Raw genomic sequence first — 26,132 nt, 5'->3', positions numbered from 1 at the left:
AGCAAACTGTAATACTTTAATTGCGTTTAAAGCTGCTTTTATTATTCTAGAAAACTAGAAATAATCAAAGAATAGTAACAATGAAAGTGTATTGAGACTCATTTTACCAGTGGGTCATGACTCATTTGTCACGGAACCCTCTTATTTATTTCATTTTAAGGAGTTGAGATCTTACACTAATCTTTGCCAAATTATTTAAACAATTTATAGGCTGAATCTTACTTCTCTGCTTCCTTAACCATATAATGATGAAGAATACAAAAGATTGGCCTGAAGGAAGATTCATAGCATGCAACTAGACCGTTATTGGCAGCAATGAAATTTCTTCACAGCATTGTTAAATTGCCTTATTGCAACATAAATGTGTTAATGATATAGATTGTTCCATTAATAAAAATATTATTTTGCTACAAGTTATTGCTTGTGAGAATTTTTAGCAAAATACGCGATAAAATTGGAGAGATGTAGAAAACGGCATCTTAAAATCAGGTTCAGTGCAATTTTCATTAAAACGGACATTAACCCTCATATGGATTCTCTGCGCCTTAGCGGCGCTCGTGGTTTTAAAAGTGGTGTAAAAATTTTCCTTTCCAATGGATCATTCTGAAAATTTCAGTAGTCTATTTTTTCTGCCTTTTTCGTCTACGTATAAAATTTTGTTAGCATAGTGTCGATAGTTTACATTTTATTGGCCTCTAATGGAAAAAGTTACGTCGTTGGATTTTCGGCGCCGCTGCGGCGCTCAGTATTTCCTCGTCGCTACGTCATTGACTGCACTCCCAATGTTAATGTCAAATAATTTATGTTTCGTATAAAATGCTATAATATATTTATTATCATATTATTTATATTTTTAAACATTATAAACAAAATGAAATTGTTAAACAAAAGGAAAATTTTACCATACCAATTTTGCTTTCTATTACAGCTAAAAATCAAAATATTTGCCTCAATATGATGTTCATTGACAAAACTTCATCTTTTTACAAAATTATTCATAAAAACCTATGGCTAGTCAAAGTTGTTTTCTCATGGGCCGCCGACTTAGTTTTGCTTGGACCGAGAATTTCCTCATCGTTACGTCAGGGTCTGCACTTTCAACACTAATGTCAAAGCAATAATGTTTCATATGAAATGCTATAATCTATTTTAATCCTATTATTTAATTTTTAACTTATAAACCAAGTGAAATTGTTTAACAAAAGGTAAATATTACAATACCAATTGTGCTTTCTCTTTTAGCTAAGAATCATTACGTTTGCTTCGTTATAATGTTCATTGACAAAACTTCATCTTTTTTCGAGAATTATTCATAGAAACTCATGGCTATTCAAAGTTGTTTTTCCATGGCTTCCGACTTAGTTTTGCTTGGGCACCTTCTCCGCTCCGCGTCCACGTTACTGCCGTGGTGATAGTCAGCTTTGGGTAAATACTAGAGTGACTCTGTTTAGAATTACTCCAAGCAGCAATTCTAAGAAAAATTTAACACAATGCATTATCCGAATTCGTAGAATAATGCTTCCTCACCGTTGTGTGAATATTTCTCGCTGAATGAGTAACTGTAACTTACCAAGAGATTCAGAAGTTTCACCGACTACCCTTGAAGAACACATCGCACAGTTATTGTTATATGTCTTGTACTTTTCATTCGAAAAAAATCCCTTTGCGGCTACGATAGTCTATACAAAATTGCTGGCGTTTATATAGCTACTGATAACGTGACAGTTTACCATTGAGGTGAAATCAAGATAACTACCCAACTAATTTCGTGATAGAAAATAATTTCTCTTTCCTGACGATGAGTTTAGACTTTACATGGTAAAAATCGTTTCATTATGAATAGATGAAAAGACAATTTACCATGAGGTGAAAATTTGTAAACATATATCTCGTTTCTATGTGTACTGAAATGTACAGATGTTTTATGCATTGGGGGTGTTACTAACGTAAAGGGATGAGTGAGAAGGAGAAAGGAGAAGGAATGCCAGGAGGTTGTTTTGAGGTGAAGGGGCGGTAGTGTGTAGACTGCCAAGGATCGGGGAATACCCAGATCGTTAGGACAGGTAGGAGTAGAAAATCCTTATCGCAAAAAAGGTTGGGAGTGCAAGGAGGCAATTAGATACAAAAGCCTGCTTTTTCTTCATCCTTCTAACGCTGCATGAAGGACAGGGAACAAAAGCCTTGTCAAAACGCCCCGCGGTGGCCCTCCCTTCATTCCAAGAAGGTCCAGCTCGGTGGGTCATTAGGGTGGTGAGAAGTTCAATCAAGTTTTGTGGGAGGGGGTAAGAAGGTGGTGAATGACGAATAAGGGAGCTTAGTGGGAAAGTATGGAGAGTCTCAATGTTTGGGTCAGTGAAACACTAAGAAAGGAAACGGAAAGAAAATGTAAGGGAAGTCCTTCCAAAGTGAGGGTATTTTTGTCACCCCAGAGCATTCTTTCAACAGTTTCTCACGCAGGGCTGGACGAAAGAAATAAGGCAGCTGCACCTTCTCCTCTACCACCAATAACACATACTTCTAAGAATTTATTTTTTTTGGACTTCCCACCAATCCAGGAGTAAAACCTAATCTTATGCACTCCCACGCAAAACATTTACCCGTCCATATCTAAGGAAACCTTTCGCTTGGGCTACACGTCCCCAGTGGGGGAATGGGGCTCCGTGGTAGGAAAAGAGTACCGACTCTTCTAGCTCCATCTCCAAAGAAGCGTTGAGTTCTTTGACACGCCGCTTATCATCCCATATTATTTATATTTCAAAAGCCATAAGACTTGATTTTTTTTAATTTCAGGACATAAGCTCCCAGAATATTCGTAAGATTTGTCTTGATCGCCAGAATCTTTTAAAAATCACGAAAGTTACACTCGTCTCTTCACACTTAACCTACATCTGTTCCATTATTAACGTTTAATAATTTATCCTTCTATATACACTGCAAAGATATAACATATGGGTGGACGCATTGAAGCAAAATTATGTCATATGGGCATAAACGAATTTTATTTGGTCATCATTTTTTGCATTTAGATACATAAAATTATAAACAATATAAACATTAAAAAGCGGAGTTTGCCGAGCTCTGCATATCAGAAAAATATTTCAAACAACAATTACTCACGTAATTAAAACTTTCACTCAAAAATAACATACAAAGGGAACTGAAATAAAGAGCATTACGGCAAGAAATGGAAAAGAATGCAGCGTTCAATTTTTTTTGTTATTACTTCAACAATAAGGGTTTAAATCTAGCAAAACACGGTAAGAAATAAAGATAATAGATGTATTTACCATTATCAATCAAAAAACTTGTAAATTCAGGCTAACTTTGAAAGATAATAGCAAAAAATGACGCGGCGCCGCTGCGGCGCCGAGAATCCAACGACGTAACTAATTTTGTAAATCCATATGAGGGTTAAATATGTTCATATTCTTTAACCTTACCCTGATTGAAGTTTTTTCATGAATTTCTATAGGACATCTGCATTTTTGCTTCTAGATCACTGTGTTCATGATAAAAAGTTTGTATCTTCGATCTTAAAATTACACTTAAATTTTACAAACCGAGATGAGTTCTAGCTCAAATATGTCATCATCTGTGCACAGTTTACACCCTGCTTAAAAAATAATGAGTTTGGCTTGAAACCAATTAGAGTTTTAAAATCATTATCGTAAACATACACAATTCTCTTCAGAAGATGTTAACTTGGTAAGGATTGCAGATAATGAGTTCTAAGGAATTATATTGACGGGTAGATGTGCCTTAAAGTCTTGAAAATTAAGTCGCCGGAAGGAAACACGTTCCTCAAAGAACTATAAAAAATTGATTGCATCCTTTAATGATTCCTGACTACGATTATCTGAAAATCACATGTGTTGAAGTTGATTAACCCATATTTTCGCCCACCGTAGCCATGTAGCTGCGTCATACCATTCTGAGAGTTTGAAGATCTTGAAGAAAGTCTGCGCTCCTTTTTGCTGTCGAATTGTAACATATATATTTTTGAAGCCTACCATTATTTAAATATTTGCTTGCCTTTGAAGATACATCCATCATATCAACGTCATGCACAGAAATTGAAAAATATTAGATTTTGATCTCGAGACCTCCCAGTGTAGCCTTAGGGCTACGGGTCATTGTGAATAAATAAGTTGATTTATCACCAAAATATGTAGTACAAAAGACGAACATAGGAAAAACACACCGAAATATATTTACAATCACTCGTAGAAAGTTTTCTGGGCGGAAATGGGTTTATATTGCCAATTCTGTTAATTTTGCAAGACCTTGAGCATTAAATTGGTTACTTTCACTGGTAAATGGTGGTACATGAGGACTTACTTTGACTTGTATATCGTACTCCAGTAGGATGTGAATAAGTTCTATGTTCTCATTTTCAATTGCGGCGATTAGCGCTGAGCGATTCAAAGGGTCAACGCAGTTAATGTCTAGCGTCCCCGGGTTGTTTTTGGCATCGTCCAGCATCCTGGAAATCATAATATTATTAATACAGATATTGCGCGTGTTATGCGATATAAAACCAGTTGTATTTTGAGTCCAAAACAAAAGATTATTTCCATTTACAGACACCTAAGAGTTTTGCAACTTTTCAATCTTGTGAAAAATTATTACACCTATACTGACGCGAATTATAATTAGGTGAATCGGTTTTTGTTACAATATTTGAAATATATAAATTACATTTGAAAAATTTAGAACTATCCATGTTTTTAATTTGTTACTTTTAAATAAATTTATTGCGTTTAAATGGCTTTTTTTAGTGAATAAATACCCCATAGGCATTTACGACGTATTGTTATCCAAGTATAACCTTACTCATGATCAGTGGCGGATCTATGGGGTTGGGGGCTATAGCCCCCCTTGGGCATCCAAATTACAATAGATAGAATGGTAATTTTTTCCGACTCCCTCTACTGCTGGAAATATTTACCCCTCTTAATCCCCCTTGTCCCTATCCTGTATCCGCCACTGCTCACGGTATAACAATAAATGGCCACTAGAGATTTTCCAAAGCTTACATGCTCAACACAGAACTTTTTCGTTTGAAAAACGTTAGTTACATGAGAAGAAAGGTAAATTCGTGGAAAGTTCCGTTCGGTAATGCACACTCAGAGTTGCTACAGTCCTGGAGACAAGTGAAATTATAGAAAACTCATGGGATAATAGAACACCCGGGGAAATAAAAGAAATAAATGAAAAAATCAAATTGCATTCTGGAAAACTAAGTGCATGGATAACTAATTATCCTTGTTGCTGCTTGAGCACATAGTACATCACACAGCCCAAGGCAAAAATGTTAGAGTATTCAGCAAGAAAACAGAAGTAATCCCAGTCATTTCAGGTTGCTTGTGATTTCAGTAAACATTGTGAAAACTTATGCTCTCTTTTTCCCCGAAAATTTTCTTACTTACGCTTCTTATAAGCAGCTAGTGACTGATTTGTTGCATTTTATTAATATTTGTGCTATAGGATAAGGATTATTTTGAAAATGCTGTTTCCTTCCTTATATCACCAAGAAATTGTTTTTATCTTTGAAATGATCCAGATTTTGTCAGAAATAATTAAAGCGTGTCCTTCATTCATTGCATGGCACCCATAAAACTATGAAAGTTGTTGCTTGAAATCCACAGAGAAAACAGAAATTTTGGCTTATAAATCAGGGAATAATCTGTGAATGTCGGACTGGAAATTTGTCAAAACTCTGGCATTATGTGGAGACAAAGGGGAGAGGTTTCATTTTCACTCAATAGTTGAGAAAAACGTGCGTTTATTGGCCATTGGCCATGACGTCTCTGCCTTATAGACAAAACAATTTATGTTGCAGAAAAAATAATTTATTTAATAAGAGGTATTTTACCGAACTGGCAGATATGGGAATTCGCTTTTCCTCTGAGCAATAATGGACTTAAATAAATGCTAGGCAGAAATTGGTTAGAGCATTTCGTTTTTACTACTTAACTGCTGGTATCCTAACACCCTCTGCCATGCGCCTATTGGGGCGGCTTGCGGGGTAGTATTTAGATGTGTACATATTGAAATGATAAAGCTGGTAAAATTCCACACGAAGCGTTTATAAAACACCAAACATGGTTTCAACTCGCTGTGTTATTATGAAGGTAAATACAGCACACAAGCCAGGTATGTTTCCCACCTTCGGAGGGAATAAGTGAGGGAGTAAGGGAGGTGGAGGGATTCAAGTGGAATTTTTAAACGGAAATAAAACAAATCCTTTTCTCCCTCTTGAATCCCTCCACCCCATCAGTGCACTAGATTTATATTTGATCTTTGCATAGATGATGATATTTCAGAGTATTTTCTTGTCTTGAAGTGGCTGCCTCTTAGCTCTCGAAGGAAGTGCTTCCAGGGGTCTCATCTGTTCTCCCTGTTTATTAACTCATACGCCTGAATACCTGTACAACGTATTCTCCCATAGGGATACATTTTTCTGTCAGAAGAATCCGGGTAGACATAAACCTTCTCCACATGCTCCAGCCCGAACCAACCAGTACCTAAATAGATTAATAATCGTAGCATCCAAGTCCTGAAATTCATAACGCCCCCTCAATAAAATGCTTCTCCACCACGAGATATTTTAAGAGAAAATCGTACGATTGTTTAAAAACAAAAAAACTAGCCCTTTTGCTTTGAAAAATGTAAGAAACTGTGCGTTGTTTGATTTGTTTTTTGTTTGATTCTTTGATTCAACTACTCATGTTTCTTATGTCTTGCTTATTACATATTGATCGCATTTGAGCAGAATGTTAAATGTTCTTAGGTTTTTTGCTCTTATGGGTTTCCCAGAGAATTAATCATTAATCCATTCTTAAACCCCATGTGGAATTACACATGCTTTCTTATTCCAATATGGATGTTCTGAATTTCCACAAAGTACAGCCATGAAGTTATTGTAGCAATGATTCCCAAAGTGGTTCCGCCCCCTTGGGGGTTGCTCTAGTCAATAGGGGCGGAAAGAGCCAATTGGGAGGAAGGGGGGCAATTTATGTTTACGTTAAAAGTATATTCTCGCCTATGTTCCTTTTATTGTGTATTAAGTCTTTTGCATAAATGTCTATGAAAACTATGCATCTGTTGGATTCTAAATAAATATTAGATAAGCCATTGTAATTAACTTAATTATCACATTGTTACACGTTTGGTTATTTATTCTGTGATTCTAATTATTACTTTAAAGTTATCGATTAGGGGATATTGAGTATAGGTTTATGGATGTTTCAACACAGTGCTCGAAATAGTTTGGGAAACACTGTTTGAGATAATTCCTTTAGAGTATCGATCATAGTTGATTACCGTCTGACGGTCGCGCAGTCTCCTCTCTCCGCGTACAGCAGGAACTTCTTCTCCTGGTGGCGTCTTGCCATTTCCGAGGCCATGGACGCCTCGGACACGGCGTCGCCCTGACTCGGCTTTGGAACCATCGCCATCTTGGCTGCTTTGTTGTCGTTTCTTCACCTCCTACGGACCTCTTCCCTCCCAGCTTCCTCTTCTCCCTCTTCGGGTGTCTGTCTGGCGCTGGTTGAAGCGCCGCCTGGGGGAGCGGTGGCTGCAGTGGCCGCGAGGAAGATGCAGATGGCTGAGAGGGCGACCAGGATGATGGGCAGGGGGTGGGCGAAGAGGAGCAGGTATGCGAGCCTCCGGCGATAGAGCCCCAGGCGGCGCGCCGAGTGACCCCAGCTGCTGATAGGCTGGCAGAACAGAACCACACGCGAAGCAATGGTACCTGCGACGAAAAGGCGAAAAAAAGAATAAACATCAGAGTACATTGGAATTTGTGGTAAATGAACTTGACTCACTTTTGGTTTTAAAATATGTTCTGTAAAAGAAGATCTGAGCAAATCGTAAGCACTGCAATTGAAAGAAAATTTATCTTATTAATCCAATAAAAATATCTTTGTATGATACTATTTAAAATAACATATAATTTGATTTATGCGTAAAATACATTGACAGTTATTGTGAAATTGGTTCTTGTTGTATTTTTCAAAATATTTTGACATTTTACACCGAAAAAATCTGCAAAATATAATAGGAATCAATGATGAAAGTCCTAGACCCGTTCCACACTTCTTCCTTTCTACCGAATCAGGTTTAGGCACATAATGCCATTTTCAAGGTGGCAATATCATGTAAAATATCAAAGATTTCCATCGAATTACACCGAAAACTGTATCTTTTAAGAGTGAATGACTTTGTAATTGCCTAGAAATGGACTTCGTGATGGGGAATCGTGACACGCTTTTAAGTTTATCAGGTACGCTAGGTATATTTGACTATTTGCTGGTCTTCAAGCTCGAATGAGGATTAAGATTTATCTCATTACACTATAATTCAACGCTGATGAGGGGTAGGCCGACAGCAGGACCACGTACGAATATCAGAATTCATCGAATTTCCATATGATGGACCTTGACTTAATTTAAAATAACCGACAAGGTCATTTTAGATAATTGAAGCTAATACCAGGTAAGTGGTTGTATTCTTATGGTATTAAGTCCGTACGATGCTTTTTCTTTTAACGGAGTAATGCAGTCAAATGGCCTAAAGCTATTAGATGGTAGGAGAGGACAACAAACGAAGCAATGGTACCTTCGAAGGATTGAAAAGAGAATGTCAGAATACATTGGACTCTGAGGAACAATTTAGAACAGATATCTTTCATAGCAGCACGGAGATCACCATCTTAGTGCATCACTATATTTCTAGGTTGGATAGAAACAATTCAATAAGTTTGATATTTTTCAGAACTTATAGGAATAGGAATTCGTTTTCCCCTCAATCAATCAAAAGCAGTTTCTGGCCTGAAAAACAATGCAGAATTGAACAAGGGAAATTATGGCGCAATTAGTTTTGATGTGTTTCTTTTCCTCATTCAATTCCGTTTATCTAAATGTTAGAGTACATAGTTTCTGCACCGACAGCAAGATAAGATAGTGAAAGTTATTTCGCTATAATTTCCCTTCATGAACATCACGAGATGTTCTGATTTGCAGGGGAAAGTGGATGAAAAGTGAGTGAACATTTTTCACCCATTAGCTAGATTCACCCTTTTTGCAGCATTGGGTGATTTTATAAATCAAATTCAACCTATATATGTCGCTTTATCAGAACATTTCAACAAAAATAGATGGAACATTTTTTTCCCTCAATAGTAATTCACGGAACTTCTCCACTCCTCCAGTACTGCGGTGATAAATAAACTGCTGATTGCGATCCAATCGTTATTTTTAATTATTGCGACTCCTCTTTCTTAGTAAAAACATTTCTTAGCAGAAATATAGGTAATATAATTTCTGTTCAAATCGATTGAGATAGAGTATTTTAGTCTTTGGAGTACAAGTCAAATAGCTGGCAGGTCTTAATGGTATTGAAGTATGAGCCTCATTATTTATTCACTTGGATTAATATTATCATGAAATTTACTGTAGGAAGTCGGTTTCAAACGTTAGACTTAGTCAAACATAAAAGTTATTGTCGCTAAAAGATCTCCCTGTTAAGCATTTATTGTCGTCGTTGTCACGCTTTTTGTATCAAGCATAAGCCATGAAATTACTATGAATTTAAAGTCATTTCTTCTAGGTGAATATGAATCCGAAAAATGTTATGTTCAATCTCTTATATAGCAATACGCTTTAAAAAATTTACGCTGGGATTTACCTCCTTGTCAATTTAGGTTCGTTCAGTAATAATTCATTGCAAAAGTCCGACCGTTGCCTATAAACCTTTAGGAAACATGACATAAGAATTATTATGGCTCAAGGTACGCTTTCCTTGCAAAAAATGAAAAAAATCAAGGCGCAAACATATCTCTTATTTGAAACGTAAGAAAATCGTTGGATATTTTACTTACGTTGATTATACGTCCCCTCGCAAATTTCGAACAAACTTTGAGACTCCAAAAGTCAACACCATGTTCAATTGGGGTGAAATGAACCATGTACTATGGATAGCATTCGATCCATGTTGGATCTTTGTTCGGATATAACAATTAGTTAGTGAAGTGAGTTTTTCTTCCCTCTGAAGCTACCGTCTGCTGTTTTTCGCGACCGTTACGTAATCCCTGCCCTTGTGTACGTCTGGGGCGTCTCTTCAGCCAGCCGGTATGTGGCCAATGCGATGTGGGGATTCCCTGCGTCCTTCTGCTCTTTGGCGAGTGAACTGGGGCGATCGCGGATTGGCCGTTATTGATGAATCGCCAAGATTCGAACTGAAAAAATTAATCGTTGGAGATAGAGAGAGAGAGAGAGAGAGAGGGCGCAAAATCCTTGGGGACTGCTTTGATGATGATGATGGTTGCGGGCCGGATTTAATCCTACTTAAGACGGAGGGAAGGGAGAGAAGATTGACATGTTTTTGTCGCATTTTCTATGAGTTCTCGTAACGGAACCGCTAGCGCTGTCTCTTTAACCTCTCGCTCCAATATTCATTTAGATCGGATGTATGTAACCTTTCTCCCATTGCTAATTCTTGAAAATAAAACGTACTAATTGAAGATTTTCAATCCTCCGTCATGACCTAGATGCAGGCATTTTATTGAAAAAATAGAAAAAAAATTAAATAAAGCATTTGAAGAACAATTAGCCCCAAAGCCAACTCATTTAGATCGTATATGTATACGTAACCTTTCTCCCATTGCTAGTAATTGAAAATTATACTAAGATTCTTATCGATTATTTTTATTTCTCCGTCGTGACAGGTATAGCGTCATACTATTTAAAAAATGTAAATAAATTCAAATACAGTATTTGACGAAAAATGACCCTCATAGCCAGCTCATTTAGATCGGATATATGTAACCTTTCTCTCATTGCTAATTCTTAAAACTAAAACTTTCTAATCGAAGATTTTAATTTCTCCGTCATGACCTTGATACGGGAATTGTATTGAAAACAATCGAAATAATTTAAATACAGCATTTGATGGAAAACTATTCTCACTGTAAAGCCATTTTGATAAGAAATAGAAATAAATTTAAATACGGCATTTGATGAAAAATTAACGGTACCTAACCTGGTTTCAGGCCTTTTATTAAAACAATAGCGATACATTTTAGTACAATTTTTGGCAATAATTTAGCCTCACAACCGGATATTTTCCTGTTACTGTATCCTGGATACAGGCCTTTTATTTCATAATATGGAGATATATATTTAAATACGTAATTTGACGAAAAATTAGCCTCACAGTTATAGGTTTTCGAGGTCAATAGAAAATAAAACTTGTGATGATAGTAATGATAGATGGCGATTGGTGAGCGGACGCCATTTGTCATTTCCAAACTAGCATTCCGATCCAACCACTGAGGATAAATTATTCGTTGTGAAAACAGTTTGGAATTATTATCGTCAGACTCGTTTTACGCATGTTAGGTTTCATTTCGAACGGTACGCATTCGATTCGGTTTCCGTGTCCGGTGAAAACTAATCCATTTTTTTTCTCGCACGCGATTTATATCATGTCCGTATTGCCCACGTACGAGTTTGTAACCAATATTGCAATATTTGTATGTTGAATGCATTGTAGAATGAGAGGCTCGTAATTCATTTTATTGTATGACGTAACATTCGTTGCTAACCAGTGAATATATTACAATTTGATGCGTATTCTGTATCAGAAAATGTATACATCTATTGTGAATTGAGATATCTATGAAAATATTTCGATGACGGATCAATTAGAAAAATTTTGTGTCAGTCAATGGGCAGAAGTGGGTAAACCTCTGACAACAAAAGAAACTGAACCATGAATATGTGAACGCCACACTTACATTTTGTACCCTGGACACGAATTCGCGCCGTATGAAACCTATTCGTGTGGTGGCGGTACATGCTCCTATCATGCTCGGAACATATGCGATACGCACGGGTTCATTAGTATCGGACGCCACCAAAAACGAATAAAATCAATCGATTATCGGATTGCCGTGCCGAAACGATTTGTCGTGCCGAATGGAACAGTGCGTGTGTGAAAAAAGCTGTGTCAAACACTCCTCTCAAGAAATAATCGTGGATAAAAGTTGGCGTAAATTGCACTCGAAGTCGAGGTCAGGACATTCATTACGCTTTGCGTGAGAGTCAGATATTACAGGCGTAGGATTGGTGGCTGATTCTGCGAGCAGTCCACTACAAGCTATATCATTGGTTACTATATCGTAGAGTGTACGTGCGAAACGCAAGAATTTATTTTCACCACATGTCCGCCAGCTAGAACTAATTTTAAGCGATTTTTGCGTACAATAAAAGAGCTTATTTTTAAATTTTAATGGTGACAGAAGGACGTATTTTTTTGCCAGATTATGGTTTTTCCTAATTCACTGGTGAATGAGAAACATTTATCCTTTAATTTTCGTAAACTTTCATGTTGTTGGGTTCGTTATTCTTGGCCTTATTTGATAATTGACATTCATTCAAGAAGTAGAGAAATGCTAATAATTCTAAACCAACGATGGCAATTTTCTTCATATTATCTTAGATACTTGCTTCATACCTAATATATCTACATGTTACCTAATCGGAGTACTACCTGCATCATAGTTGCTCACGCTTAAGATTTTTATATTAATTTCTCCATTTAAAAAAATTCCATCAATAAATTATATTGTTTCTCCAGACATAATGTCGTTTTAGAAAAACTTATTTACTAACATGCGACTGTTTTGAAGGTTTGGTGTACCAAATTTTCCATAATATCCGTATTGTGCTAATTTATAATAAATATTTTGGAAATTCGTTTAGAACATGTTGTTTATCATGATATATCCTTATTACCGAGTCTGAATGTTGGACGTTAAGTTGGCAAAACGTAAGTAACCAAGAATTACTTTTATTGAAGGATCATTATCGAAAGTACATTACTATCTACATACTTTCCCACATGAATAGGAAAGTGAAATGTTAACTTGTTCTTATTTCTCCCGTTCATTGACTGGCATTATTACGATAACCTACTCATTTTATCCAACCGAAAAAAATGTTGTACGAATTTCTTAATTGAACCCGTACGGTAATCGTAAGTCATATGTTTTCGTAAGGAAACGTGGCAGCCAGGTTAAAATTCATTCGCAAAAGCATGAGAGAAGTCAAAACTGTCTTTTTCAAGCTCTACTTGTCAGAAGGAATAGCTTCGTGTACTCCTTTAAGCTACATATAATACTTTTTTCGCTTAAGATATTGAAACCTGTCGTTAGCTGGTGGAGGTCGGCCCCTAAGGAGACCTAAAAACTGCTTGCAGTTGTGCGGGAACTTTCCTCATCCCATAAGCGACTAATTTATCGAACGCCCGAGAACTTTCTCAGAACATGAAATGCTCCTTCGTGTATCCATCTTCCTGACTCATATGCTTCAGCAAAAAGAAAATAATTTCTTGAGGTTATTTTTTTCCATTTTAGGCTGTACCTTTTTCGAGTTGTGTTCAGAAAATATCGGGAATTTTAGTTTCTTGAAAACAATATTTATTTATTCGATTATATTTATGTATCGCCTTCAAAATCATCCCCATTCAATTGTGCCAGCGCTTCTTTCAATCCGTGAAACACTTCTCAATCTCGATCTTTGGGATTGCTATTAGCTCTGATGGCGATTTGTTACAGTTCTCTTTATTTTTGGAAATAGGAAAAAAATTATACGGAGCCATGTCTGGCGAATATGGAGGCTGGAATATCGCTTCAGTATTACTTTTGGCCAAATATTCTTGTGAAAATCGCTGAGCTCGTAAAAACACGTCTAACCTTAGCAGAAGCTGTAGACAAAGTAAGCGATTAATACAGCTAAAAGTTTTATCATATTTCTGGGGCATGTATACCAACATAATAAAAACATTTTGATGATCGGACTCTCCAAACAAGCGAGAAATTTAAAAATTTAGTTCCCGTTATTTTCTGAGCAAGACTCGCACATGAGGGTATATTTAAGTAGTATCAAAATGCCGAAGCTGGGACAAGGTCAAATTAAGCGTCCCCTTTCACTCCCAGTGCATTCCAGACACGTGCCGAGCCCATAGCTTCTCCCACTCGAGTTGGATATGTTCCCATTAGCAGTTACCAAGGTCTTAACACGTGTGGTTGCAACGTGACTCCTCCCACTCCCGCATATAAATGACTCCCGAGTGATTATTACCTCATTCAACGTTAACATGACCTCCAGAACTGTTGCTGAGCTGCGAAGAGATCCCGAAGCCTCCCTGGAGGACACCAATCTCCGGGTGGAGAAGCAGTCAGATCCGGATACTTACATCGTGTACATCCCTCAACGAGGCACAGATTTTGTGCTCTCGGTACTTTTTAACGAAGTTTACTACTGCGTATTCCGACACCAGAGAAAGATATTTGAAGTGATCGGACATAAAGTGACTTTCTCCGGCTTCGAGAATGAGAATGGTGTAGTGGAGAGATTTAACATAACGAACCAGGATGACATCACCGATCCGGAAAAGCGACGCCTCGCGGACAAGCAGCACCCAATCATCTGGTTGGATGTGTACGAGTGCTACCAGCCCCGAGTCTACGCAAAAGGAGGAGGAACGAGGACTCAAAGTGATTGTATTGACGGACCAAAACCTGTTTGTTATACAGACCATAGAAAATCAAAAGTGGATTATGGTACCACAGACGCCATTAAAGGTACCCGTCTGAGAGTGATAAAGTTTATACTCAAAATTGAAGTTGATATGTATATTTATTAACAATAAATAAATTAAATACTATACTATGTGTTTTTTTATTTCCAAATGAAAGACCAGGGTAAATTTTAACAACAAAAGTTTATTTTCTTCAACCACACACAGATGAGTTTGTTACATTGTTCACCATATACATGGTTTCATAGTTCATTTCCCCACTCATACTTATGTTATAATCCTCTTGAAACAATTGAACAGCACGTCTGAGCGCAGACAGTTCTCTAGCACTCTCGTTTAAATAACCACATTCGATTAAATATCCCCAGATACAATCATATTGTCTCAATTGTATAGCATCGTAAATGATCAAAGTGAACATGATGATGTAAAACAATAAAATGATACATTTGACTAGAAAATCTAACATATTTTATTTCGTATACACCAATCAGCTAGCTTAAAACAATTTTTTCTGGCACATTGTAGATTACCATCCATATGAATTTCAATTAAACAACCCTCATTCGTGGTCAATTTCGTGAATGAAGGACACCCATAAAGTTCCAGATTAGCCACACAAATTCCCTTGGGAAGAAGACTTGTTAAGAAGGCAGCTTTTTGAGCACCCTTTGTGAATAGATATTTAAAATTTTTAGTATAATTGTGAAGTATACTCTCCAGTTCTGAATAATCCACATCTCCAGAGTATTCGCACAAGCCGTGATAGTTGTTTCTCAGCCAAGAAGACTCTTTTGTAAAGAGCAATCTCTGTGGTGATTTAAATAACCACGTATTACAGCATTTATTCTGGACAGCGATAATTGCCAATTCTTTGACAATAAAATGTCCATTGCTACCCGTAAATCCTTGAAATTCGACAATGGCACCCATCGTGATGTATGTCCAACTTACAAGGTTTTTACACCCAATGCCAGGGGTTGAACTTACATCAAGACTCTCTAACTTACGGAACTTTCATTCACGCCAGAGGTTAGAAAGCCTTTCACTCACACAGGCTATTCATCAGCCGAACCATACGCTATGAGTACCATCTCTAATTCAAGTCTTTCAAAATCACAATCTGTGATATTCTTTGCTAATTTTGTGGCGAGAAAATGTCTCACTTTGTCACGACTAGCTGAAAGTCTCTGGAGAAATAAATCAATCAGCTTGAAGAGTTTCACCAATGCAAACCACTCTTCTTGCTTTAAATTAAAGGTCTTTTTAATAACCAAATGAGTCTTCCCAAAGTAATTCGCATAAGCCAAACAGGAAGTTAAAAAATGCTTTTCTCCTTTGTAAAAGAACAAATCCACATCCTTTTCACAGTTCAAGATGTTTGCCCACTCGCTTTGTGAAACAATTACACTTTTTTTTCCAACTTGATTAAATTGCACAACTGATTCAAAGTCTCTACCAGGATCGTAACCAATACACACACTCTTTGTCTTTGTTTTGTTCAAATAATACACAGTTTGAAGAAGTAAATTGTCCGATTGTCCAATAGAAGGAATAAAATTTCCAGCAGGTTTCTTTCTCTTCACCGGAGGAGACTGATGGTCTGCATCCACCGATGACTGCATGACGACTGGCGTATGGTGACGTAACCGTCCTTATTTAGAGGTTGATGTAGGAGGAGGGGTGGGGGAACAGTCATCCGGGCAAGGATCAACTTCGGTTTTGAGACGGTTATACTGGAACCACTGGGCGAGAGAATGTGCATCTCTCAATGCGCAAGTGCTGTTGCGCAATTTGTGACAAGGATTGAGGCAGGAAAAGGCAAGAAAGGAACATTTTTCGGGAGGGGGACAGTTTAACTCTTTTTCGAGAGAGATGAAAGTGCGTCCCGTCAGATCGGTCAGGAACTCACACTCTGCTTCGCTGAATGCGTAGAGAGCGCTTGCACCCTCAGTCATAGCTTCCAGGGTAGTTGAAAGTTCGGTGTGTGAAATGAATCCTTCGTTGAAGGATGTCTCATCTCGTTGTAAGGGGTCTGGGAAACGTAGCTTCTTTCCTCCAGCGATGAGCTTCCCATGTTTCTTGAAACTGCCCCAAAATAAACGATTTGAATCCACGTCGACGGCTGCAAGCTCCGTCACCCCGCCTTGGCTATAAGTCACAGATACCACGATCTGCATTCTGCGGCTGTTTCTTCTCAAATAATCACCTCCTCTTCCTGCTCATCGTATTTATTCGGGAACAGCACCGCTGAGCTCTGGGATGACATTTGGCCCGCCGAACCCGCTTGAAGGTCTGATGAAACAGCTTCAGGGCTCGACAGTCGTTGAGATGAGGGATGGTGTGATGAAAGTGTGCGAGGAATTTGTGTAGTGTTTGACCTAATGATTTACTAGCGGTATAGAGGCAGCAGTATTCACCGCAAATATCCGAACGAAAGCTTTGAATTTGAACGTGATTGCGAGTAACTGAGAATGACTTTAAAAAATTACTTATATTTGAAACAAAAGGAGGTAAGCCGTAGGAATCAAAATACTCTGCATAATTATTATGTAAATTGACTGCAACCCAGTGTGAACCCGGTAATTTAGATGGATCTAAATTTATTATGTAAACTCCATTTCGTGGTGATTTTGGTAACCTATCAGATGCGTAAACTCCGCGAAATATATTGAGTGGTCTTAGTAACCTGTTAATTTGAATTCCATCCATGACTAAAAGTTTGTGATAATGTTTCTGTTTTTATCAATTTCCACTGTTGCATCATACTCTGAGAAAAGTAAACACGTAACCGTTCTCGATAATTCGTTTTCAAATCTCGCCTCTATTCTCACCACACCTCTATCTCCTAAACTTATATAGTCCTCATTACCCGAATCATCGGGTGTTAGATCGAAGACTAGCATAAAATAACCGTGTCCAAACATATCGTAAGTGATTTGATTACCCCGATTGTAATGCTTTATCCCACTTCCTGAGAATATTGTGTCATACGCTCGCGCCCAATACTTTTTACTTGAAAAATTGCATTGTAATCCCTCGGACGGAATTTGCACACCGTTCACAAAGAGCGAAAAATTCTCGAGCGAATAGTGAGAGAGAGCAAATGGATTCTTATTCAAACTTCCCGCATATGCTTCATTATCCACCATCGTAAAAATAATTACATTAGGTATTCGACCCACGATCGCATTGTCAAGGCTTAAAGTTCGTCCACCAGAAGGAACAGTAAAGGTTTTCAACTCGGTACGCTTGTAGTGATATTTGGCATTGTTGTTTTCCAGGATTTTATTATGTGCAACTAAAATGGATGGGTTAATATCGAAATGTTGAACGTATAAAGTTGCGTCTAAAATTTTCAATAGTCCATCATCATTCCCTCCCATAAGATGGAAAGCATGATTAGAGAGCAATAGTCTTATACCGATGTCTACTCGATCCATCATTAATTGTATCTGATTAAAAACATCTACGTGCAGTTTACCATACAACTCAACCTCTGCACTGTTCTTAAACCAACCCTTACGCCTTGTATAACCAGAATTTGAAGTATCTGTCAAGTTAATATCGTCTCCCGTGTCCAACTCCCACCCCACATTTCGTAAATGTGTTTTGCTCGCATCTGTTCCATAATTTAACACATTTTCCAGGTAGCTTCTGTAATGGTAATTATCCTCTGATGGTGTGACCAACGTCCCATTGAAATAAACGTTACACTGCTCGAACAGAGAGTGCAGAATATTGTTCACTACTCCCGGTTGATTGGTAGCGGATTCATTGTAATCAGTCCCGTCTTTTTTGCAAAGTTTCACTTTAAGTCTAAGATATATACTATTCAAATCCTTATACGCATCCCCAGAGTCTTTGATCAGGAATTCTATAACCGATCGATTATCTAGCGAAGATATGGGTTTGTAGGACACGAGTCTTTTTGCCAAGATGTTAGTTTGCACCGGCGGATTGGGCTGAAATAAATCCAACGAAGTCAGCATATGCTCTGCCATTATCGCGAAAAAATATCTCCTCCAACAACCTTCTTTCCTCTTCGACTTCTCATCGACTGTCGCTTTTTTCTTACGCAGCTATGTTTTATTTTATTTAACCTTGGACGTTTCGCGATCCTCAACCCACCCCCAGACATGCCTTTTATCTTTTCCTCGGCCTTGCGTTTCAAGTTCTGACCTGCCTCGTTTATTCTACTGCGCAGTATCTCCTTAACCGGTTTTGTTCCAAGGTCTCCAAGAGCTGCTGCCCCAGCGCTCGCGGCCTCCTTACCAACAGTCTTAAGCCCGCTAAATAGCAAAGGTTTTGCAAATCGCCACAATCCCGCGAGGAAACTCCCGATACCTCGTCCCTTTTGCACCCTATAAGAAGCTCTATACAAGGATCCAATCTCTCCTCCCACCTGTTTTGAATAATAACTATAATATCGATCCATCACCGGCGCCATCTCGTCGTAAAATGATGTACTAACGTGAATCAATTCTTTTTTATAAAGTGTAGCACAACTATCGAGCTTTGCTCCCCACTATGAAAAGAAATTGCTTCACCGAGTTTATCAGCAAAAAGAATTTCAACACTCTCGATATTGTTTTTCTCGACGGGGTAGTAATAAATCGGATTGAAAGTTTGATATTCACCAATTTTGACATTTATAATGCGGATGCATCGACTCAAAGTGTCACCCACCAACTGCGGTTTTATTATATCTGTGTAAACGTAAACATTTTTTGAGGAGGTTGCAATGCTTCTTTTTCCTCTTTTTCCTTTGTCTTCTTTAGTGTTAATCTCTACCCTGGCATCATCGATGATATCAGCTAACTCATCATCTGTCAACGTTGAATCTTTAAATGATAATCTAATAAGAACAGCCGATAATAATGATAGGTCATTTTTTATCTTTTCCTTGCCTTTTCCACTAAAGCCTGACAAAGTTCTATTGAATAAGTTAGCAAACGAATCATACGTTCCCGGAGACAACGAGTATTTTACTCCGCTCGCAAAAATTTGCGCAGACCGTGGTAATATGCGTTCATCAACTCCAACCTGGTTAATCCTTACACTCAGTTTATCAATATAACGCATTACTTCATTTGAAATGTACGTTTGTTTTTGTGTACTGGAGGTAATATATGGTTTTGCAAATGCCGCCGCAATACTGTCATAAGTACCAATGGGAATTGTAAAGTATGAATCATCTAAAAGTTTCACGTTTATAACTTCTTTATCCCCTCGAACTAATCCCTCTTCAGTCCGGGTCCTATTATCCTTAGGAGGCAATTCGTCTGCTACGCGAGGCGCTGGAGTAAAGTTTTCGATAACAGCTGGTGTGTCTTTGGAAACTTTTTTTACCTCAATAGAAGGAATCGAAATCTCAGCTAGACCGACATACCACTCGTTATTTTCTAAATCGATGCGATGACTCAACTTTGTACGATAATGAGCGATTGTATTTCTTGGGAAAAAATCCCTCGAGCTATCGCTGGGTAGTGTAAGATAAAATTCGTTCATATTTTACGCACGGAAGAAGCTGAAATCCACGAGTTAAAAGACGGTGGGTATCCGTCCCACTTGATAAAATACTCCAAATTAGGACCACTCCCCCGACGTCTCAATATTTTCTCGATCCTGTACTCCGTGTCAGGAGACACGTTAACTTTGACTAATTCTTCCGCATAGAAACTACCCTTTATATCCTCCCCGTTCAAATCATTCAATTTATAGGTTGGTATTAGTTTCATTCGATCAATGTTTGTAACTTGAAATATTTCCTTGGTATAATTTGGTGTGTATCCTTTGGTGAATGGAATCCTCTCTTTACTAATCCTCACATAATCACCTTTATTAAATTTTGCATCTGTCTTCTTTAAGCTTTTTCTCCGACTAGCAATGATAAATGCATTTTTAGCATTCACTTGAGAGGGAGCGATCCTAATGCTAGAATGCGTACTATGGTTATAAGAACTAATGAGTTTTGGAAGCACATCGATATATTTGTAAGTTGCGTATTTTGTAAAATATTTATACATTTTTGTCTTGAGAGTTCGATTAAAGCGTTCCACGAGGCTAGCTTTAATTTCTGGATTATTTGTAGTGTAAAACTTTACACCTTGATTCGAGAGAAAACTTTTAAACTTGCTATTAACAAATTCCCCTCCCTTATCGCTCTGAATTTTCAATGGTTTGCGCTCGCGAAATATGACCTTAAATGCTTCTATAATTTCCTCTGGTCTTTTTGACTTGAGAGGACTAGCCCACGCATAACGGGAAAATATGTCTATTACGGTTAAAATGTAACAGAACCCATTGTTGTATTTTTTCAAACTTCTCAAATCATTTAAATCACATTGCCAACACTCATCTATATAGTTTACTTCGTAACGGTTTCTAACAAACTTTTTTCTCACCGGCTTGTGACGCGTGTACGCTTCTTGAGATTCCAACCACTCGCGAATTGTTTTTATAGGGATTCCAGTCGCTTTATTTAATTTTTTATCTGTGGAAAAACCAGCAGGATGTGCGGGATTGTTGTACACGCTAGCTATTACGTCGTGTCCCACTCTGCCCCGAACATTTTTGGTACCCTTTTTCGCTTGCTTCGCCTTGGAATTGGTCTCGGAGATGTCCATCGCTCCTTTGGAGATGTTCTTTGCTCCCTTGGAGGTGTGCTTGGCTCTCTTGGAGTTGCTATTATCCGCTTCATTTTTCTCGGTGGAGAATCGCTTTCGATTTGTTCCTTTATTCGTGCCCATGTCGAATCCAACTCTGAATTTGTCCTCCTAATTTCATCTAACCGCCTTCTCATTGCATCGCTACCCTCATATAGCCGTGTTGGTGGTGAGTGTTTCACTATCGGAACGTGTACGGGAGATTTAAAGTCTGACACTGAGTCGAGATATTTATCGAGTATTCTTTTATACAAATGCCACTTGTCAATATCCTTGAGCCCTTTACTCGCTAACACAAGTTTCATTTCCTTATCCAATTTACTCAACCTAGCCTTTGCATGACTTCGATCAAAGACTTCGGGACTCACTACGAGCATTTTCTGCAAACTCATTTTCCCAGCAGGCTACCGATCACACCGCTTAAAATCGAACCCAGTAGTAATGGCAAAAAGCCACCTTTTTGTACGAGAAGCGCTCGTTTTCTTTTTACACTCGTCCTCCGTTCAGCCAACTTTCTCAGTGTGTTACGATGCTTGGATAATTTTCGTTTCAATCGCCTATCGATCTTATGATTTCCGTTTAGAGTATTGAGGCAACAATCGCAAATTGTTTTAATTAACTCCTCGTCCGAGCTATTCAATATGGCAGTACGTAATTTAGGCTTTGCAGATTTTAGGACGTGGAGCAAGTGTTTATTGTTCTTCAACCTTTTCATCGCGTTGGGGCATGTAAATGACAGTGGCCCCGTCTTGGGGAAAAATTTTGGTTCTAAAGCGGAATCTCTCGTCCGTGTCCTGACCAAGATCTAGAACCAAATAACCGAATGGTTCTTGCGTAACCTGTTTATATACCCTCTCCAATTCCCCCGATTTTTCCGGATAGACCTGCCTAGCTAAATGACCAAATTGTAACTTATCTCTGGGATTTTTGAACGCTACAATATACTTTGAATTCAATGATATGTTTCTCGATTGCTGGCTTTGATAGAAAATATTCTGCGTGATCAAAAACACCGAAATGTTAAAATGATGGCTACCTCTGGTGAATAATCTACACACATCTTTGCTGTAGGCTCCCTCACTCATTAAATCATCTATAACGTACAAAGTAGGAACACCACCAAATTCTTCGAAAGGAGGTATTTCAGAGTAAAATTCAACTGGTATTCGTATGTTAGGCTCACTCCCTGGGGCACAGCACCAAACCACTTGCTCTATTGGACTATCTATCATATAATCCAATTTTTCCAAAAACTGCGTGACAAATGTGGTTTTTCCACAACCTGACGGACCCGCGCAGATGCATGTGAAAGGATGTTTCCAGGCCAACGTCATGATTAACACTGGAATTATGATTACGATGAAACTAGTTTTTATCAATTTCAATCATTACCAAATGCCTGATCATGTGTACGTTTCCGTGGAATTTTGTAATGTCCCCAAGCAAGCGTATTAATTCCATCCTCGCAAATATACCGTTTATCATCGGATGCATTTAGTGTCACCTTATTTATTTTAACAGTGTATAACTCGTGCATTTTGCTACGGATTACGTTCATCTTTCGAAATTGCGTCGAGTTCTCTCTTAAACAATTAATATAATCACCAAATTTTAGGCATTTTTCCTTCACAGATTTCGTTATCCCCTTTGCCTTCTTTTTTTCTTTACCCGATTCCATCTTGAATGAGTACAATTTGCTTCTTAATCCAACGAAAGCCGTCATAATGAGACCATCGCACTCGTCTTTGAACTTTCCAATAATTTTTTTATTCGTCTCAGAATAACACGGATGTTCTTTTGGATAATTCGAGGTGTCGAATGCATCTAGGTATTCTAGCATATCTCTGTATACATCATCCGTTCTAATCTCATAAATGAAGCTGTCAGTGTCTGTGTAGGCGAGTGACAATTTATTTTGGTACTTGGGTAGCATGGTACGGTAATGAAAGTCGTACATTAGAGTTTTGCTGAGATCGAGAACGCAGAAACCAATGTATATTGGCTTAACCATTTTGATGGTGGCTTTCCGCATGTGAACGGCTACTAAAGACTCGTTGAAAATTGTCCTATCCAAAAATGTCGATTTATTGATTAATTTTTGAAGTCTTTTTTCGCTTGTCACTAATTGCATATTCATCCGTTTCCTTACATTCTCCATTGTCTTGCCAAATACGGCATTATTCATGAGCTTGTAAAAGTCCTTCTCAAACTCATTTTTAGCAACTTTTCGACGATCTGTATTTAGGTCAATATAGGTCCTTAACCACGAAGACTGTTTGAACTCGATAACTCTGTGCACTTTTTTGAGTATGATGCCTAATTCTAATGCCTGTTTCAGGTTCATGTAATGAATTACATATTTACTTTTATTTTCGAGGGTGGTCAAAAGTTTTTTATGTTTACCGTTAGGTGGTGTCTTGTTTTCCGGGCAAAGAGGGAAATCTGAATGCGTGTCGTGCAGCCGATTTGGGTACTCAAGATCAACTTCGAGAATGTATCCAGTTTCACTGTCATCGGGAACATTTTCCACGCTAAAATCGTCAATTTCCTCCTGAGTTAACCACCGAAATTCACCGTAAGGAAGGGGTCTGGAGAGTGCCCATCCGTAGAGATTATTCGCGTCAAGATAGGTTAAATATATAGAATCTTTACCTGGGTCATAACCTGACATGTACTTATTGTTCGATTCACAGTATCTTTTACAACACTGTGAAATTCCTCCGCGAATTCCGTTTTCGATCATGAGTACCATATCGTAATCAGTCAAAAGCTCTAGCTCTATTTCGGTATATTTTAGCATTGCATCAAATGTTAAACCTGGTGCAGTGTAATACCACGCCGGATCTAACTTGTAGGCTCCGTAGCACACGTCGCGAAAGTTCTCAAAAACATCAGCGAGAAGAGTGACGTCACTTTTCAAATACACATCACTATAATCACCGAGTGTCTCACATCCAAATGAAGACCATACGTTCAAAGCGTGACCGTAATCTTCGTCTGACACATGCTCGTCGTTCAATCTGTTGTAAAAATTATCCTTATCCGGGAGCAAGGTCTCATCGAGCTTATTCAACGAATCAGTGTAATCATAGGGATAAACCCCCTTTCGTGTAACTAGTCGCGTCTTGTCACCAAAAATTTCTGAGGTATTTTTAAATTCAGTCAGGTTCGAGACTAGAGAAGCAAGAGAAGCGGGCATAAATCGAAAGGTATCGACAAAACGAATTTTGAAATTATCCTCTATAGACTTGGAAAAAGTGATATATTTTTCTTCAGAATTTGGAATAATGAATATTTCCCTCTCATCATAGTCTAGCTCTCGTACAATGAAATGACCATCATACGCGGACAGGTTATGAATAAAAATTGGAAGAAATTGAGGCATCTTATACTGCACATTGCAAAAGGAATGAGCTGGACCTCGATACTGTCCCGTCAGGTGATCGTGATCCCTAACCCTATCCTCGTTCAACTCATTCCCACAAATGTGGCACGTCGATGCGTTTTGGAAAGCGCTCTCTTTTTCCTCTGTGAGTGGTGTTATAGGAATAGTATTTTTGTACAACTTGAAAACCTTCTGGGCTTCATCTTTTATACTTTCAATAAAAACACGTGCTGCATTAGGCCCTCGATACAATACTGGCTCCTCGCATCCGTTTGGAGTCATCATGATATAACAAAAGCTGAATGGTTCATGCTTCTGTATGATGTTAGTGAACGAAGTATTAGAACACGGTTCGCATGTGCTTACATTATTAAGTAGACATTCAAAATCGGCATATATCACGTAAGGTACACGGAAAGTGCGATTAATGTTGGTAAATTTTAAGAATTTATTGTCCTCGTCTGGTAGCACTATTTTACTTGGTGTCCCCGTTCCTCTGCATAAGTCTTTGTGAGATTCGAGATTTTCTACGTCATGGTAATAAGTTAGACACCGTTTGCAAATAAATATTTTGTGTTGGTGTTTTGTTATTTGAGAGCCTACGAGTTTTTCAAAATTCTTTATCCAGCAATAGTGAGCAGTGGTTTCATTGGTAATGTAGAGGAGGTCGCGATGATCCTCGAGCTCATAATCTACAATTTTTATAGGATACACATTGTTTTTATCATCTAGTCCAAACACATTAATTGAAATGTTATTTTCACGCTCGAATTTAGGGATATCCTTCAGATCTACTGGGTAATCAATGCAGTTCCAAGTATAGGTCTCCCGAAATTCCTCACAATCGTATTTTGAAACTCGTTCGGGATGATTGGCTATATATTTTGCCCATATAGCATACTTAAAGCAGTATTGATCATCATTTTTGACATTGATAACGGATTTTGTATGCCTAATTTTTGTAGGTAACTCGATGAATGTAGAACCTCGAAGATGGGTGTACTTGTTAATACGTAGCTCTAAACCTATAACTTCAGCTAGAGTCCATCCTGACCCCTTTGCTTGAAACTCTGACTTTTCTTTTAAAAGTTTAGAAAATTTCTCGTCCACAATCTCATTTAACTGATCAACAAGTAGGACACGGTGATTACTAGTTTTAAATGAAGTATCTAGCTCCTCGTGTTCTCCTTTTCGAAATTTGCAAATTAATACAAGGTTGAACTTTATACTTCTGTTCGTCCTTATTTGCTCTCTAATTTTCTCAATCAATAGATTTTTTATTCCATCGAGAAAAGTTACGACGTCCTGAGCATCCCCCTCGGGAGTTATCCAAAAGGTTTTAAGCCTGGATCTAATTGCTGATTCAATTTCATTGAACCCTCTCCCTATTTGCTCGTTAATTTTCATCCGGTGTGCATTGGTATTCTCATGAGGCATAGCATCATCAATGTTATAGAAGATTTCGCAGTAAG

General features: G+C 38.0%; 1 protein-coding gene across 1 annotated transcript in view; it reads right to left on the bottom strand.

Moving 5' to 3' along the window:
- Positions 1-26,132, bottom strand: part of LOC124162871 (transient receptor potential protein-like) — a 77,762-nt gene that overhangs the window by 28,671 nt on the left and 22,959 nt on the right. The window contains exons 2-3 of the mRNA XM_046539562.1: positions 7,327-7,756; positions 4,339-4,483 (exon numbers count right to left, since the gene is read on the bottom strand). Coding sequence (XP_046395518.1) covers positions 4,339-4,483; positions 7,327-7,460 — 279 coding nt within the window. The 5' untranslated portion in view covers positions 7,461-7,756. The remainder of the gene's footprint in view (positions 1-4,338; positions 4,484-7,326; positions 7,757-26,132) is intronic.

Source organism: Ischnura elegans, chromosome 7, assembly GCF_921293095.1.
Source record: "Ischnura elegans chromosome 7, ioIscEleg1.1, whole genome shotgun sequence".
Taxonomy (NCBI): domain Eukaryota; kingdom Metazoa; phylum Arthropoda; class Insecta; order Odonata; family Coenagrionidae; genus Ischnura; species Ischnura elegans.
This window is presented reverse-complemented; position numbering and strand designations above follow the sequence as displayed.